Raw genomic sequence first — 17,822 nt, forward strand, 5'->3', positions numbered from 1 at the left:
GTTGCTGTTATCAGAAAATGCATTTTGTTACTAATTTCTCTCCTGACCTCATTTGATTTTTTTTTTTCTACTCATTTTGGCCATATCCTAATAGCCCCATCTATTTTAATTACTCTTTTTTAAAAAGTTGTTGAGCTGTAATTGACAAATAAAATTGTACTATATTTAAAGGTATCATATTCTTATTCCGATTCTTCCACAGGTTTAAGGGAATCTTTCCTTTTTAAAACAAGCCAGGAAATGCTTTTGTTATAGCAGCAAAATGAGTACTGAAGGGCTTGCATTAAAATTTTTTAAAAAAACCTTTGAATCCTAAAAGAAAAAAATCATAAGTATTCAGTGCATTGCATTCTTTAAAAGCTGCTTTAACATGAACCCAAGTACTCTATCCTCTTATTCCAAATATTTGATTATGCATTACATTCTGTAACTAAGCCAGATGATGGGGCCGGGCATGTTTTGTTCCTTATAGGAGACAATAATATCAACATATCATTTAAGTTGAAAATACCTTTGCAATATTTTTATCTCTTTTCCTGCTGAATTGCAGTAAAGCACAGCAGTAGCCACATTTCTGAACATTTATTTATTATGTCTTCATTAGAAACTAATAGGATAGTCAGTTTTCTGCATGTATTTTCACTGAATGCATGTGTTTTCATTGGCTCCTTATAAGCCATTAAGATTTGTTATTAACCCTCTTTATAGATGAGAAGACTTAAACTGTGAGATTAACTTTTTGAAAATTAAATGTGGTGGGTCACAGTATAAATATAGTAAGTGAGTCAAAGCAGGTTGTCTAGACTGCTTTTTCATGCTTCCCACATTTCATGTCTAGGTTTACCTTAATGGGAGGTAGGCCATTTAACTAAATTGTCATTGATAGAACTCAAATTATACAAAGATGTGAGTTCACAAAGGATCTTTGTGAACTTGTGATAGTGTCCCCCTACCCCCAGTGTTAGATTAATCCAAATGAATAATTTTACTAGGTTATATCAATATAACCTAGTAAAAGGGTAGTTGACAGTGATAAAATAAGATCTTTGTTCTGTTCAGTAGATATTTATCACATTGAGTCAGTAATGTGTTCTAACTGATGAAATCTGTTAAGTTGCATTTGTTACTTCCATGTGTTGTGTGTCTTATCGGAGTAGGTTTTCTGGTGTGGTTGAAAATGACTTGAAGAACACTAAAACCTCAATCTGTGATGTCCAAGCCATCTTGTTGAACCTGTTCAGTGCTGACACTATACTAATTGGACATAGCTTTGAACACAGTTTGTATGCTCTTAAGGTAAAGAGTTACAGATTCATATTTTTACAAAACCGTATGTTACTATGATAGTCATTATCATAGTATAATTATTGGTGCTTGATTTGCCCTTTTAAACAAGACAGAGAAGACAGTCGCTGTCTGTACTGATGACATTGTCTAACTGTTGTAAACCAGAAGCAGTGTAAGATAGCTGAAGTCATTTGGCTAATCTAGATCAGAAAGAAAGTCCATCATCAACTGTGATAAAACCAACATCATTGTTTGTTCTGACATTACCTTTGATCATTGTCTTTAATATTCAAATGTTAAGACTAAGTTTATCTAACAGGTTATTTTAGTCACATACTTGAAGATACTTCTTTGTATTAAGTCAGGTTGACTTTATAGGTAGGCTTAAAATCAAATGGAATGTTTACTTTTCTTGGCATGACAGACTTAACATACTCCAGGTTAAAATGGTCTGTTCTTTGCTCTCTATTCTAAAACAGGAATCAACACACTGTGACCCATGTCATCCACCTCTTTTTGCAGACATTTTTATTAGAACAGAGCTGCCACACCCATTCATTTATGTATTTTCTATAGCTGCTTTCACACTACAGCAGCATTGCCGAGTACTTAGAGATGGTGTTTCCTGCAAGCCTTAAATACTTATAATTTGGCACTTGAAGAAAGTGTTTGGTGGTCACTCCAGTTCTAGAACAGTGCTCTACAATAGAACTTTCCATTCTATATTTTCACTATCCAGTATGGTCAACACTAGCTATATGTGGCTATCAAGCACTTAAAATGTGTCTAATGTAACTGAGAAGATGATTTTGCATTTTGTTTACTTAATTTAAATGTAAATAGCCACATGTGGCTGGTGGCTACCATACTACACAGCACAGCTCTAGCACTTTGGGGACCTTGCCTGAGTATTTGCTTCAGCCACCCCTAGGACTTACCTTCATGCAGAGAAGAGCTGCTGCTTCTTTAGGGTAAGAATACAAGTAAGGCCATTTGACTTTACTAAGTCAATGTCCACCTCTTCTTCTGTAAAGCTGGAATCCATGGTTGTTTTAAACAGCACTGTTTTCTCTGCATATGACAGATGAGACTGAAATGTGCTTTCACCCAGAGCCCTCCAAAAGTGTGGGCAAAGAGAGCTGGGGACATAAGTTTTCTGTAAGAAAACTCTTCACAGAGATGTCCTTCTGTCACCTCAGACATTGCCTCTGAAAATCAATTTCTCACCATGACTTTCCTGTCTCTCATTTCTCAGGAACCATTCTATTTCATCTGTCTCCCAGACCAGAAAATTTCAAACCATTTCACTTTTTATTTCTCATGATCAATCTGTTTCTCCTGTCCAGATACTTGCAGATTTGTCTATTTTTATCTATTTCTATCACCACCTTCTTTCATTTGCTCAATACTCTGCAGCCAGGAACCAGTACCTAGGAGGTGGCTGCTAAGTGAGAATTTATAAAGTGTTTATGGACATGGCATAATAGGTGCTAAACATTGCATTTCCACCCCCTCTCTTCTCCATCAGTCTTTAAATTACTCTTGTCCTCAGGCTATTCTTAAATGCTTTTTGTAAGTACAGCTCTTCTCATAAGGAATCCAAACTGGTGTCTGACTGTATAGGCTTTTCATTTATGTTGACCCTTCCCTGTACTCATCTTGTGTATCCCGCTTTACTTAAATGCCAGTAAAATGTATTCACCGTTTTCCATGTGTAAACACGGGATGTGGACCTAGATGGGGCTAATCCTTGTCCATGTTCCCTCCCCAGAGACACTGAAATGGGACATGTACTGGTTTGCAGTTTGTCCCCATCAGCTGAGTCACAATGCGGAAGGAGCCTTGCTCACCCTTTATCACCCCCCACCCCACCCCCAACTAATTATTAGAATATGTCTGAACTCATGCTGGCCCCTGGTGGTAGGAAAATAGACTTGAAAGTCAGTGGCCTAGATTAGATTTCCTTCCATTTTATTAACTCAGCTTAGCCAACTTTCTTAACCCCTCGAAGCCTCCATTCCTTGACTGTAAAAAGGGACAATAAAATGCCCACATTAGATTACCCTGCAAGTTGTAGTGAGATAATCCATGTAAGTTCTCAGTGACGGACCTGTTGTAACTGCTCGTGTTACTTGTTTTTGTTGAGCAGGTAGCATTAACAGTTTTTATAGCACAGTTACTGTTGCTACAGTTACTTTAGAACAAACTTCTAAAAAATTTTTCTCTTTCATTTGACAGTTAATTCATACTTCAGTTGTGGACACGACGGTTATGTTTCCACATCGGCTAGGCTTGCCTCACAAAAGATCCCTTAAGAGTCTAGTGGCTGACTACCTACAGAGAATCATTCAGGATGATGGTAAGAGCTTGCTTGTTCATGATAAATATCAGGATCCTAAGTCGGACTTGACTGAATAAATCATGAGGTTCATGGTAAAGATCTATTCTTTGAAATGTTTCCCTGTAGGTTCTTTCCTGGGTAAAGAATCCTAAACTTTTGCTTAAGTAAAATGTGTTTTATGCCTATGACCTGGTATCATTTTAGATGTTCCAGAGGCATCAAAAGAGCAATTAAACTGAGAATGGTGACCAGATCATGGTTTGGCAAGTGGCCTGGCCTTTGAATTTATGCATGAAATCTTTGTTGGTGTGGAGATCTAATTCCATTCTAAATTTTGCTGTGTACTTCTTTTCATATGTGATTTTTCACTAAATGTAAATGAGATTTTTTAATTGATTGGGCCAAAGTTATTTCACCCAGGGTAAATAGTGTATGTGTACTATAAGAAGTATAACTCAAATTCAGTCGGTTCATTATGCATGCACTTGCTCTGTCCTAGATTGGTAGATCTTGCTTTCAGAACTTTTTTGTTTTTGGTTTTTCTGATGAAAAATAACCCAACATTAAACAAATTACTCAGATACAACAAGCACAGCCTCCAGCTACCCTGTTAGTGGCATTGCTAAACGCACAGTTTAGCAGAGCCTGGCTTGGAATGGAGGTTAGTTACTCCATGCATTTGTGCATGTCCACATAGACCCCTCTTTCGCACAAGATAGAAAAGAACATTAATTTAGATGATGTTAAAATTATATTATAATGCTATATGTTCTACAGATATTTAAGCTATGGGATGTTCCTTGGATCAGTGTACAATTTATTGTACAAAATACAGACTTTATCTTAGTCTTTATTTTTCATTCCATGTTTATTAGATACTAACCGATATGGTCTTTATTCTTGGATTCCCTGTCTATTAGATCCATCTTGCAGAGGATCTTTTTTTTTAACACCTGCTTTGTTTTTTAAAAAATCGTATCTCAAATTCCCACAAAACTCTGTTATAAAATTTGTAATGTGTTCTACTGAAAATCTTTAACCACGGACATAAAAATATTTCACCTAACAACAAAAATACCCTATAGAAAACAAAGTCTTCTAAAAATAATACCACAGTTCTCAGAATGACAGAAAGAAACAAAAATATTACACCATTTTAGAAGTGTGGGTCCTTCTCACTTAATCTCAGACATCATTTATTTTTTTCACCAGAACTGTGGGCTTGATATTTTGGGTAAATTTTATCTACTTTTTAAAACCATGTCATCTTGTATCTAAAGTCACTCTTGGGAGTTCCCGTCGTGGCGCAGTGGTTAATGAATCCGACTAGGAACCATGAGGTTGCGGGTTTGGTCCCTGCCCTTGCTCAGTGGGTTAACGATCCGGCGTTGCCGTGAGCTGTGGTGTAGGTCGCAGGCGCGGCTCGGATCCTGCGTTGCTGTCGCTCTGGCGTAGGCCGGTGTCTCCAGCTCCGATTCAACCCCTAGCCTGGGAACCTCCATATGCCGCGGGAGCAGCCCAAGAAATAGCAAAAAGACAAAAAAATAAAATAAAAAATAAAAAAATAAAGTCACTCTTTGTCTAGAAAGTTACTTTTTCTAGCATCTCTTATTTCTGGCTTCTTGTCAGATCTCTGTTATTCAGTGGTATCTGTCATTTTGGGTTTTGTTGTTTTGTTTGTTTGTTTGCACCCGTGGCATATGGAGGTTCCCAGGCTAGGGGTCGAATCAGAGCTGTAGCCACTGGCCTACAGCACAGCCACAGCAACGCCAGATCCGAGGTGCGTTTGCGACCTACACCACAGCTTATGGCAACACCAGATTTTTAACCCACTGAGAGAGACCAGGGATCAAACCTGCATACCCATAGATGCTAGTCAGATTCTTTTCCACTGAGCCACAAAGGGAACTCCTGTCATTTTGTTGTTATATTTCCCTTAAAAAGAGATTCGAGTCTAGCCAGTCATAGTGTAATGACCTTGTGACTGAGGACAGGCTATGTAGAACAGGGAGGTAATTGTTCATCTAGATTATGTAAAACATTTTAAAGCAACCAGTAGGAGTTGTTCTAGATACAAAATAATGATATTTTGTTAAGTGACCAGTGTTAATTTTGTTACAAACTCGTAGCTTCATTTTGAGACCATCCATTGGGTAACAATGCAGATAGAGTTATGTCTAATGTGTTATTTTTATTCTATATGTTTTGGAGGTCACAATTCAAGTGAAAATGCAACTGCCTGCATGGAGCTTGTCCTCTGGAAGGTAAAAGATGACCTGAAAGGAAAGAAGTAATCATTTTACCCAAGAATATCTTAAATCTCCACATTGCTTCTGTGACTCCTTGTCCACTGATGGCAGTAGAGTTTGGTCTATAATTACATGAGGTTTCTTGACACTTTACTTTCAAAGAGAAGAGGAGAAGGAAAAGCATTGTTGAGGTTTATTTATACATTTTAAAGGTTAAATTTCCACAGTATGGCTGGGAAGGGGTATGGGAAGGAATTAGGTTGTTTGGAATTTGACTCATCTTTGTAGATAGTGTGTGAATAACAGTGGAAAATGGTTTAAAGTTGAAGTAATGGGTCCAGGACTTTGGAAAAAAGTCATTTCTCCAGTTACCTAAATTTCTTTTTCTCTCTAAATACCTAGAACCATTATACTTCTTGGGGTTAAAAACATCTTTATCTAAAAAATTGTAGCAGTTTTCTTTAGCTAACTATTTAGAAGCAGGGATTTTCCTCACAATATATGGAAGTAAATGTAAACTTTTCAGTGTGTTATAAAAGTTTTGATCATTTGGCTATTGTGTGATGTGTTTTTTATGCATATATGGCTACTTTGATTCATATCAACAACTCACCAATTTTTTTAAGACATTGTTCTATGGATCTGCCAATTCCAATACTAGAATTGTCTAATTCCTTTTAAGTGGTTGGTTCTTTCTTTCTTAATTGCTTGTTGATAATGTGGAAATGGCCTATGGAAACAATATGACGATTTGGTTTAACTATTGACCTTTGAGTAAGTGATCTTTAATGTTAAGGCTGTTAACATGCTACAAAACTACACAGGTTTCTTTGACCATATTATGGATGAGTCAGAGAGATGAGTTATCATGTGGTCTCCATGCCAGGAATAAATTGGTGGCCTTCTGACAGTTGTGATGTGTCCTCAGCAATCACACCTCAAGTTTTGTCGCCTTGGTATTTTGAATTTGTAAGTGAATCTTAAGTATCACTGAATACCTTTTTCTTGCTACCACAAGGACTTCTTCAGCCATCTCTCTCTTGTACTCGACATGAAGGAAATTCATAATGATGTAAGTTTAAATTATTTTAAATAGGTATAATCAAGAAGGTTAAGCTATTATAGAAAAAGCAGCTGTTGTTGTATATTCCAAAGACACATGCAAAATTTGAATACATAATCTAAATTTTCAGATCATCCATGTTCAGTTCTGTGTACATGCAAACCAGGAGTGGTCAGGAGTATCACCACAACATCTGGATGAAAGGCAAAAAGGAATTAATATACAGAAAGTGTTTGGGAGAAATACAGTTTCCTGGTCATTGTTGATATGCATAAATTTGAGCAGACGGCAGGAATATGGAATTTTATGCAATATGTTGAACTATTAACATTGCAACACAGTTAAAAGGGATTCTAGTTCTTAAGCCTAATGTCAGTGATGCAAGAAAGTGAGTTAGACAGTAGAATATTTCTGGAAGATGTTTCTAATCTTGTGAGCTTAAGATACTTTCTCGAAGGTATAACCCAGACATTTGGCAATATCTGAGACACATTCCTGGACCAAAAGTGAGTAGGCAAGACATTTATTTACTTACTGTATGATCTCAGTGCAACATGTGCCTACAGTATAAATGGTAAACTCATAACTGATGAAAACAAACTTTTTACAATGTGCAATACATGTAGGGATGTTAATTTGATAGGATAAATGTCACATGTCTCCCAAAATATAACTCCAAGATTCCCATTTTAATTTCTTAATAAACACATCAATGTTATCAGAGAAACTAAAACTAAATCCTATTAATTTATGGAACTTATACTTCTCTATAAGCTCTAAGGCTTCCATGGAATGAGATTTAAGTCTGTTTTTCAGTGTTAGCATTCTGGACCAACTTGTGGGCTCAGAAAACACATGACAAAGATGTCAGATTACCAAATGAAATTGAGATGGCTTCTACAGGTGAGGGAAGAAGTTTAGAGAGAGAAGAATCTCTTTGATACCACTTAGGTGAACTTTTAAGTGACTTAAATCCATGTCCTGTTAGAACTCATTCACTTCCCCTACTTTTCTCACCTGTGCTGTCAAGGTCAGCATTAGGTTTCTTAACAAAATTTTCTTCTACCTTCATTATATAGGTAAATATCAAAAATATCCAGGCTAACAATGTTATGTACTACATTAATTGTACTCTCACACCTTCCTATAAAGTCCATGTTTTAGAAAAATATATTATTGCATATGAAACCACGAACAGGCATTCTGAGTCCAGCACATTCTTACTCAAAACAGTATATACAGTCCTAGTAGAGTCAGAGTGTACTATAGATTCACACACAGAGGTCTTATGGAGAAAGTCCCAGACAGACAGCAATCTATATACATGTCCATATTCTATGTCACCTCTCTGGGCAGAGGCTGGCTGGCTTGGCATCCAGGTATCACGGGTCTCTCATGCCAGTGAAAGGGAGACAGAATATATATAGATAAAAGATGGGCTGTCCTAGGCTGCTTCTTCAGCAGAACAGTCAATTCCTGCGTAGGTAAACTTCTCATAAAGCGTGGTATTCACGTAGGTCTGGAAGAACAAGAGTGGTTCAGAGACACAGGCAGCCTCCCTCCTGCCTCCTTGGGGTGGGGTGGGGGGGCAGTTACAGCAATACTTAATAATACTAGTTTCCTTAGCTTTTTTTACCCAGGGGGATGTTATTCTGTCCTCAGTCTCTCTGCTCTGTTTGACAGTTTTCTTCTACAAGTAAGATTGCTTGCTCTCACTTTATCATTCCCCTGGTTTCTCCTTCTCAAAGTCTCACATTGGTCTGTCCTGTACCCAACATCCGCCATGGCCCCTTCCTCTGGCTGCTTCTCATCCTCACCACCCCCCACTGTTGATCTCATCCACATCTCTGGTTTAATTACCAACTAGGTTTTGATGACTTTCAAAATCTATGTCCCTAGCCTAGATCTGTATAGTCAACTACTTTCTAGAAATTTTTTATAGAATTCCTGACCCTCCCCTTAGTAACCTCTAGACCCTACTCTGTTGTCTTTTGGGCATGGCACTTTCTCCTCTCTTAAATCTCTTTCTTATTTTAATTTCTATAAAATTAAAGGGCCAGGCTATATGACCGATGAGATTTAAGATTCCTTCTAGCTCAAATAAGCCAGTTCAATATGTTGTTCTACTCTATGTGACTATACCTTATGTAAAAATCAATACGCCCTCCAAAATTGTAACAGCCACAGTGGACACATGAGCAATTCCACTTAAAGAATCCCTGCTTTGGCCTCCATACTCACCTTTCGTTCTTCTAACATCCTGTTCAAGGACACCAAGATCTGGGCAAATGAGGGCCTTTCATAAGGCTTCTCCCGCCAGCATTGTCTCATAAGATCATACCTTTGAAAATAAAGAGTGGAAGGGTTAACTCTATGACTGTGCTTCAGTCCTGGGCATGGTCTGGTATAGGGTATATAGAATAAAGAGAAAGTAGCCACCCAATGCATGGTCATCATCTTAGCCAGCAGAAGACTAAGATACACTCCTAGGAAGTTTCTATCAGGCCTCCCACCTCCTCATCCAAGTCTCCTTTCTTCTCCCAGTAGATCTAGCACCTACTCTGGGTGCCATTCCCAAGGGATCTTGGTCTCAGCTATTCTGATCATCAAGAAAGAACTGAGTTATGTGTCTAGGGACGCATATCCCTCAGAATACCATACCTCTTAAAATGCTAGGGTTTCATTTTTTAAAAAATGGCTCCATGCTCAAATAAATTTGCACAATGCCACCTATTGCATTTCCTTCTTATCAGCATAGTAAAATCTCAATATGTCATTCCATTAAAAACAAACAACTTCCTTAACTGAGCTTAGCATAAGCTTCCATAACATAACTGACTGCATAACTCTTTACACTTGTATCATTCATTTACATCTTGATGTTCCGTGAACATGGTTCAGGAAGTGCTGATCTAAAGTGGTACTTTCTCAAACATGGCCAGAATGACTTGTATTATTAAGATGTGGATTCCTGGGACCCACCATAGACCTACAGAATCATTATGTCTCAGAGTGGGGCTCAAGATTTTATCTGCTGAACAAGGGCCTCAGGGGAGACTTATGTGCACAGCAGCCTCTCAACCATCAATCAGTCTGAGGTGTTAGAGAGTCTAGAACTGTCTGTACTTTAACAGGAGTTTTATAATGGCTGAAAATACCATTCCCTATGGAATGAATCTCAAAAGGTAGGTCAAATATGTCCAGTTTCCCCAGGATGGTCTCTTCTACCATATGGTACATACATCTCTTGTACTATAACATAATGGCACCCTCTTTCCCTCTTAGAAGTGGCTTGGATTGGACGATAAGTGACTTACTTGGCCTGGATCATTGCACTCTTCATATCATGTCAGTTAGCAACAATATCAGCTAGTTCTAGAAAGGGCAGTATGGTTGAAGATACACCTTCTTCCTCTGGGGAGAACACTTATTCTTGGAAAATAATCCTCATAGAAGCAAGATTTTTATGAAGAAAAATCTATTTTCCTTAGTGTAACTGCTCTGTACCTCTATCCCCAAAGTTATTCTTAAAGTTTCATACATTTCCTCTAGGATAATTTCATGAATTTATTTCAGCTCTTTTCTGCTTGTGTTGCCCTTATTCATTTCAACCTTAAGAGTCAACCAAGGATCATGACCTTAAATTCCTCCTGGATTTCTATGCCTCGAACTCTTAGTCCCTGCCCATCGCCTAACAGTTTAGTTTCAAGAACCCCCTTGTTTCTGACTTTTAGGGATCTCATGTGTGTGTGTGTACATTTAGGTAGATGTGTGTGTCATATATGTGCACATGTCAGAAAGCTCCTTCATTAGTGTCAGTCCAAGAAATGTATGGGGTGGGGTTGGGGAGGTTAAGAAAAAATGGCCCTCAGTGAGGCCTGACTTACACCTCATCATCACAGTTCAGGGGCTTCTCCAGTCTGTAGCCCTGGGGCAGCTTTTCATAGAGTTCTGCACACGTCATCCCACAGTAAGGGGTGCCACCTGGAAGACAGGAAACAGTGGGCCCTAAGCACTGTTTGTAATCACCAAATGGTGTTGATTATTCTCTGTGCCCTGCCTCCTTGGCCCTCTAAAACACACCAAGGCAGAAGGCAGTGTCCCCTGCCCTGGGGCTCTAAGGCTGAGAGTCTGGGGGGAAGATGGGGGAGGATCACAGGACTCTGAGCATCCAGTGTGCTCTTCCTCTGGAGCAAAGCCACCACACATCAAAGCTGGACTTAGCTGCAGACAGCACTCCCATGGGGCCACTGCTTCAGTGCAATGACCCACTACAGGCTCCTTCCTTGCAGTGCTAATCCTCGCCCCCACGTCTGTCCACACACAGCACATCTGTTGTACCAATGACATTACCTTTTTGTTATTATAGTTGATTTACAATGTTTCTTCAAGTTCTGTTACACAGCAAAGTGACACAATCACATACATTTCCCTGTGCTGTACGTTTTTCCTAATTGAAAGTCTATATGGATGTTATGTAATTTCTATTTTACCTACAATAGTTATTGTCCCAATTTTAATTATAAAAGCAATACATGTTTATTGTGAAAAATACAAAAAAGCATGAAGAAAAAAACTTTTTTTTTTACCCTCTGTGTAATGTGTGCTTTTTATAAAACCGAGATTATAGTTAGTATACATGAAATCTTTCTGGGTTTTGGCATACACATTTTCACATGCTATTAAATGGCCTTTGAAAATGTGAGCTTTCCTGGTAGCATAATATACGAAAAGTTGCAGAAGTAAACTTGTGACAGCTCTGTGACATCTGCACACAAGCAGACACAACTGAGAATGAAGTTCACGACTACTAGGGGATTAGTATTAAATATGACATTAGATATAGGGCTTTCAAAAAAAAAAGACCTATGGGAATAAATACACTCATACATGGAAACCCTAAGGTTCTTCTTCCCAGTGACATCTGGTGACACTGAGTACAAATGGACGTATACAGTGAAGGAGCACAGGAGCAGCCCACCCCCTTTGCCTAGAGCCTAACCTGGCAGGTAAACATGGGTACTCACCTAAGCTAACAATTTCCCACAGTAATACTCCATAGGACCATCTGCAGAAGGGACAAAAGAGAAACCATTGTTAGCCAGTCAACTTTCTGCCCCAAAAGCCAGGACACAGGAATCATCAGTTCCCTCCCCATCCCTAAGCCCTTTCCTCACACCCTAAGCAGGTAGCAAGGTAAGACAGTCCCCACTGCCTAGTCTTCCTTCTATCCCTGACACCTCTGACCCCCAGAGGCTATTCTGGGTCACCTTTGTCAAATATATACTTTCCTGGGAAAAAAGAAACCCTCAGCAGTAAGAGGCTTACTTACACGTCGCTGTTGGTTGTATACACGCTGTAATTTAGTGACTCGATCGCCATCCAGCGCACAGGGAGCCTTCCCTGGAGAAAACAGAGTAAGAAGCTGCTTACACATGGGTGGGACCCCTTCGCAAAGCTGGGCTTGGCCTGAGGCTGGGGCCCACTTCTGTCCATGGGAGGGCCCCAGACAGAAGGCATGGCAGACTCAGGAATGGTTTTGTGCACGTGTGCTTTCAAATTCCAAGACCTGCACACAGTGTCAGCACCACTTACCTGAAAGGGTCCCCACCACAGTTTTCACATAAAAATAATAATGATGTGTGTGTGTGTGTGTCCATTCGGTAGTCATTCGGTGGTCCTCAGCTCTCACAGGCATGCAGAGCTTTGAAAGGAGAGACAAGCATAGGTACAAAGAATTAAATGTGATTTTGGACAGGCTGAGGTGGTGTGAGGAGACCTGGTGCCTGGAGGAGATGGCAGAAGCCACTTGGGTTTGGTTCTAGAAGATGTGTAGGTACTATCAGGTTTGGTGTGGGAGGAAAGAGCATTTCAGGCCAAAGGGAGGAGTGTGCATATGTATCAGTAGAGAAGGCAGTAACTTCTAGCGGACACCATGTACCCGTGGTCAGGAGACAGGACGAAAGACACCCATCTTTGGGTGCCTGGCCCCTGACTTCCTCCATGTCATCCTCATTGCTTAGTTTACTGAGCCTAGGCTGGGAAAAATGGACTGGAAAATGTGAGTTTTGACTTCTGGATTTTATTCATAGTTTCCTCACATTCATTATGAATTTGTGCTCTCTTCCTCTCGACCCAGCCCAGGAATATATAAACCCTCTTAAGACATGGATCCCTCCCTCCTAGGGACTTGTCCATGATCTAACAGTGGCATTTCAACCCACTGGGTTATTTGGGTGGGACAAGATCAGAAGTTTTTAGGGGATCTTCCTGAGCCCTGCCTCAAAATAGGTCAGGCATTCTCCCAGACCACCCTTCCATGAGACCAGCCCTGACCCAGACCCCAAGGATGATTCCTGAAGGTGCATTTCTCTCCCACTTCTTTGTTAACTGGTGGTATTTTGAAGCTCTTTTTGACCATAAATCCCAAATGGCCATCCTGTACCTTAAGGTTCAAGTATAAAAGTATCCTTTCTCAAGTCTACATCTTCAGTGTTCTCAACATGTACACCCCCTTCCTCTCTCTGTCCACCCCACCCTCATTTCCCACATATTAGTCTCTCTTCCCCTTCATAGCTCTTGTGCACCCCATCCCCATTTCTTACCTATTATTCTTTCTTTCCTTTCACGGCTACATTTCCTACTTAGTCTTTGCTCTTTTACTCCCAACCTACTGGCTTCTGACCTCATACCGCCTACCTACTAATTTCCATGTGCACTTTTTTATGTTCTTCTGATCTGACCTCTTTTGAGTCTGTCACTTCTGTTTGTTCCTACTGTTATCACCTTGGTGCAGACCACCACCATCTCCTGCCTGATGACAACCTCTCCACTGATCTCCCTGACTCTAGTTTCACTCCTTAATGACCTGGTCACCAGAAAATCAGAAAATCACTCTAAATGGCAAATCCAATCATGTGGTGCCTTTCCTTAAACTTCTTTAAGGTCCCTGTTGTCACACGATCCCAAATCCTTGGCTGAGTCCTCATATAGCTGGCATCCAAAGCTCTTCAAGATCTAACCCCCATTTCTTCCTCCAACCTTGAATTTTTAACCTCTTCTTTTCTGCATCACTCTCCAGCCACATTGTATTCCTTAATCCCCCAAAGTCCCATGCTTTCCTTTGCCTCTCAGTTTTTATATATACTGCATTTCTCCACGTTATCTAATGCATTCTCACATTGCCAATATCTATTTAACATTTAACATTGTGAAGTTTCAGTATTCTTCCTCTGAGTTCCCATGGCTCCTGCACTTTCCTCATTCTCAGCACTTATCAACCATTACAATTATTCAGCACGTCTATGAATTCTTTGAAAAAGACTGTTTCCGAATTATATCATCCTAAAGCTTAGCACAAACATGAGACATTGTGGTAATAAATAAATTGATGCTGAGGGGGATCAATCTATTAATCAATGATAGTATAACCCCAAATCACTTATGTCAGTGTGAAACACTTCCAGTATTAGAAGTGCCTAGGGGACTTTAAAAAAACTGATGCAGGTTCCCATGCCCAGAATAAGTAAATCAGAATTTCTAAGGAGTAGGAGTCAGTATCTGCATGTTTTAAAAGTTTCCCATGTGATTCTGAGGCACAATGAAATTAGAAAATCTCTCTTTATAGGCCAGGGAACATAGCCATTCTGCCCTCTGGTGGTATCTTGCTACACTGCACCCATCTTGCAAGGAGCTTGCTCCTCTCCCATCCCTTCCTTTTCTTCCCCTACCTTCACCCTGTCCTTTTGCTCCCAGACACTGTACTGCCACTGAACACTTATCTCTTCCACTGGAGACACACTTGAGCCCTAACTAGTGCTCTTCCTCTCTAAGCATCCCTCCTATGCTCCCCAAGATACAGAAATTCCTGCCCATTATGAAATGCCAAATAAACCAAACTTAGCCTTGGGGTACTAAGGGAAACATCCAACTAAAACACATGGATCATTGGGCTAAACTGTGTTAACCTCTCCCCACCCCATCCAAGGCACTCCATCCCCCAAACATCAGAGTGAAGGAAGGTGAGGGATTCCGGGATGAAGATTAGATGATTCCAGGTGGTCCAGAGGAGTGGGAAAGCTGGAGGAGATGGGTGAGTGGTGGGTCCTGCTTCTTTGAGACCAGCCCAGCCCCTTCCCAGAGAAAGATCTACTTTGAGTTGGGGCAAATCTGAAAAGCTTAGGGGAAAAAAGTATTGCCTGGAACCCAGCCCTCAGGAAAGCACCTCTGGCTTCCAAAGGTGTCGATGTTGATAAGTACCCAGGACCAGGGGCATGGTAGTCTCTAAGAAGCAAAGGAGACCCACTTCAGACCCTCCTCCAAAAAAGGGAGTGGAAAGTTCCAAAATGGTTAAGTTCACTGTGATTGTAACTATGTAAAAGCATGTATGCTTATGGAAGGCAATAAGTAAAAAATTGTTTTTAAAATTGTGTCAAGGTAGTGAATTACAGGTAATTTCCTCTTGAAAGTGTTGTTGTTGTTGTTGTTGTTGTTGTTGTTGTTTCAGGGCTGCACCTGTGGCATATGGAAGTTCCCAGGCTAGGGGTCGAATTTGAGCTGCAACTGCTGGCCTACACCACAGCCACAGCAACACAGGATCCGAGCTACATCTCAACCTACAACACAGCTCACAGCAATGCTGGATCCTTAATCTACTTAGCGAGGCCAGGGATCAAACCCACATTCCCATGGATACTAGTCATGTTTGTTACCACTGAGCCACAATGGGAACTCCTGAAAGTGTTCTTAAATTTTTTTCTGTGTTATCTTGTCAGTAACTAAAATAAGTATATTGAAAAGAAAAGGAAACCTGAGCTTGAGAATAAATGCAGAAGCCTGAGCCTTGCTAGAAGGCAATCTGGTAACCACAAAAGTAAAAGGACCCTCTATATGTTATAGGAACTGGAGTAGTCCCAAGAAAGCTGAGCCCAAGTAATGTTCATCCAACCTAGATGGGGGAGTCATGCCAGTGGAATGGACCTACCCGACATGTGCCAAGACTACAGAGTATGTCACCCCCATGGCCCTGCACTGCCCACCGTTCAGGGAGAGCAGAGAGTGTTGGCAAGTTGTCAGCACAGCACTAATGTCCAGGGATGTGGCATTTCCAGGGCTTTATGATTCCAGGGTGGACAATAGTAGAATGAGTCCAGTTTCACTTTTCTAACATTGTGGTGAGGTTTGTCCAGGATCTTATACTTGAAAATAAAATATTACTGTTTAGAAGTAATGAAGGCTAAGTATAATTAAGTTAAAATGGACTAGATTGGGGCTTGAAGAGTAAGTAGAGAATTTTTAGCAAAGAGGGAAATCTTATATGAGCCTTTAGAAGTTATGAGTGTCTCTCTGGAGCATCCTTGTAATTTAGAAACCTCATTAATTTATTTCCTTGATGTTTTAGAAAGTGTGTTAAATGTCTTTTTTCCCCTCCTATGTTTGCTGTGGCATGAAAGGAAACTGTGGGAGCTCCCTGGAGGCTTCTGAGACCAGACCTCAGAATCTAGGCTGGATGCAGACCTGAGTCCCTACATCACTAGGTTTACATGTTCAGTTACTTGGCCACATGTGACAAAGCCTTCATTGGTAAACATGGATGCCCCACCCCCACCCCCACCCCCCGCCAGCCCCAGTCTTTTTAGGAATCAAAATTTGGTATGTTTGCTGGGCTGGGGCGTCTACTGGGGTAACTGGTCAGATGCCCCAGTCACCACAGACTGATGGAATTCAGGAGACGGAGGGGTGCCCTGGAAAGGATCTTGCCAGTGTTTGTTCTGAACTTACCATTGTCTTTTTCACATACACTTCTTGACCTCGGGACAATCCAAAGTCTGCTATTTTGGCTACATAGTTTTCACCAACTAAAATGTTCCTGGCGGCCAGGTCCCTGTGGATAAACTGAAATTTTTAAAAATATCATGTATTTTCAGCATCATATTTGCTTTTTTAACTTCATTTTGTTAGCACAAAGCCCTTGGGAAAGAGCTTTGGGAAATAGGATAGTATGAGAAGGGGTTTTAAAAAGTCACCAGAATCCAGTTCCTTTAAAGTTCCTCTCCTAAATGCCCAGTTAGTGGTTTCTGCAAAATCACCCACAAGTTCCTGGAGAAGCATTTCAGGAAGAAAAATCAGGTCGTGAAAAGCCTCTGCTATTGCAAATTATTTGGAGACAAAGCTAAGATCAGTGAAGGCACCTCACCAAATACATATGATGAGATTCATAGGCAAGTATATTGTCAGTGTTGTGCATTAAACTTGTATATAATAGGTAGACTATTAACAAAGAAATTAAAGTTAGGGAGATTGTAAGAAGGAATTAAGGAAGAAAGGTGGACTGAAAAAAATAAATAAAAGTCATACAAACTTATCTAAACTCTGATTCCAGAGAGAAGTGCAGAGGAAAGATGTCCAAAACAAGTCCTCAGAACAAACCTGTTTTTGGCTCAAGTAGTCCATTCCACGGGCCACATCTGCTGCAAAATGGAGAAGCTGCTGGGAGGACAGCGTGGAGGCGGTGCTGTTGGCGATGGCGAACGCGGGGTCCGTCTCTAGCACTCGGCTCTTGCGCAGGAAGTCCAGGAGATTCCCATGGGGGGCGTACTCAATGGCCAGGTACAAGTAGCCTGTGGAGGAAGGGAGAAAGCATCACATTATCAGTGGCCCTGAACTGCTGGGATATTTCTGAGATGTGCTCTGGTCCTGGGGAATTCCTTCTAAAACTCCATTTTATCTAAAAGTAACACAGCAAGTGGGCCCAGCCTCAGTAACGATGGGGACAGGAGGAGGACAAGTGACCTCCTATGGTAATACTTGAGGAGGCCATGCTTGCACTCAGCATTCCCCTCCCCATCCCTCCCAAATGAGGACAAACAGAGAGAGCTTCCTA

The 17,822-nt window shown here is 40.5% G+C and overlaps 2 protein-coding genes across 5 annotated transcripts in view; one reads left to right on the top strand and one right to left on the bottom strand.

The window, feature by feature from the left end:
* Positions 1 to 1,057: 1,057 nt before the first annotated feature.
* On the top strand, positions 1,058 to 5,926 carry LOC125119933 (putative exonuclease GOR). Its single transcript, XM_047767539.1, has 3 exons — positions 1,058 to 1,296; positions 3,526 to 3,646; positions 5,840 to 5,926. The coding sequence occupies exons 1-3, from the start codon at positions 1,132 to 1,134 to the stop codon at positions 5,920 to 5,922; spliced, it is 369 nt and encodes a 122-aa protein (XP_047623495.1). The 5' UTR covers positions 1,058 to 1,131; the 3' UTR covers positions 5,923 to 5,926.
* Positions 5,927 to 6,052: 126 nt separating this feature from the next.
* The window catches only part of TEK (TEK receptor tyrosine kinase), a 118,101-nt gene continuing 106,331 nt past the window's right edge, over positions 6,053 to 17,822 (bottom strand). For all 4 annotated transcript variants that reach the window (XM_047767537.1, XM_047767535.1, XM_047767538.1 and 1 more), the window contains 7 exons: positions 17,369 to 17,559; positions 16,721 to 16,834; positions 12,273 to 12,343; positions 11,968 to 12,008; positions 10,828 to 10,924; positions 9,182 to 9,281; positions 6,053 to 8,459 (listed from right to left, as the gene is read on the bottom strand). In XM_047767537.1, coding sequence (XP_047623493.1) covers positions 8,385 to 8,459; positions 9,182 to 9,281; positions 10,828 to 10,924; positions 11,968 to 12,008; positions 12,273 to 12,343; positions 16,721 to 16,834; positions 17,369 to 17,559 — 689 coding nt within the window. In that variant the 3' untranslated portion in view covers positions 6,053 to 8,384. The remainder of the gene's footprint in view (positions 8,460 to 9,181; positions 9,282 to 10,827; positions 10,925 to 11,967; positions 12,009 to 12,272; positions 12,344 to 16,720; positions 16,835 to 17,368; positions 17,560 to 17,822) is intronic.

Source organism: Phacochoerus africanus, chromosome 2 (genome assembly GCF_016906955.1).
Source record: "Phacochoerus africanus isolate WHEZ1 chromosome 2, ROS_Pafr_v1, whole genome shotgun sequence".
Taxonomy (NCBI): Eukaryota; Metazoa; Chordata; class Mammalia; order Artiodactyla; family Suidae; genus Phacochoerus; species Phacochoerus africanus.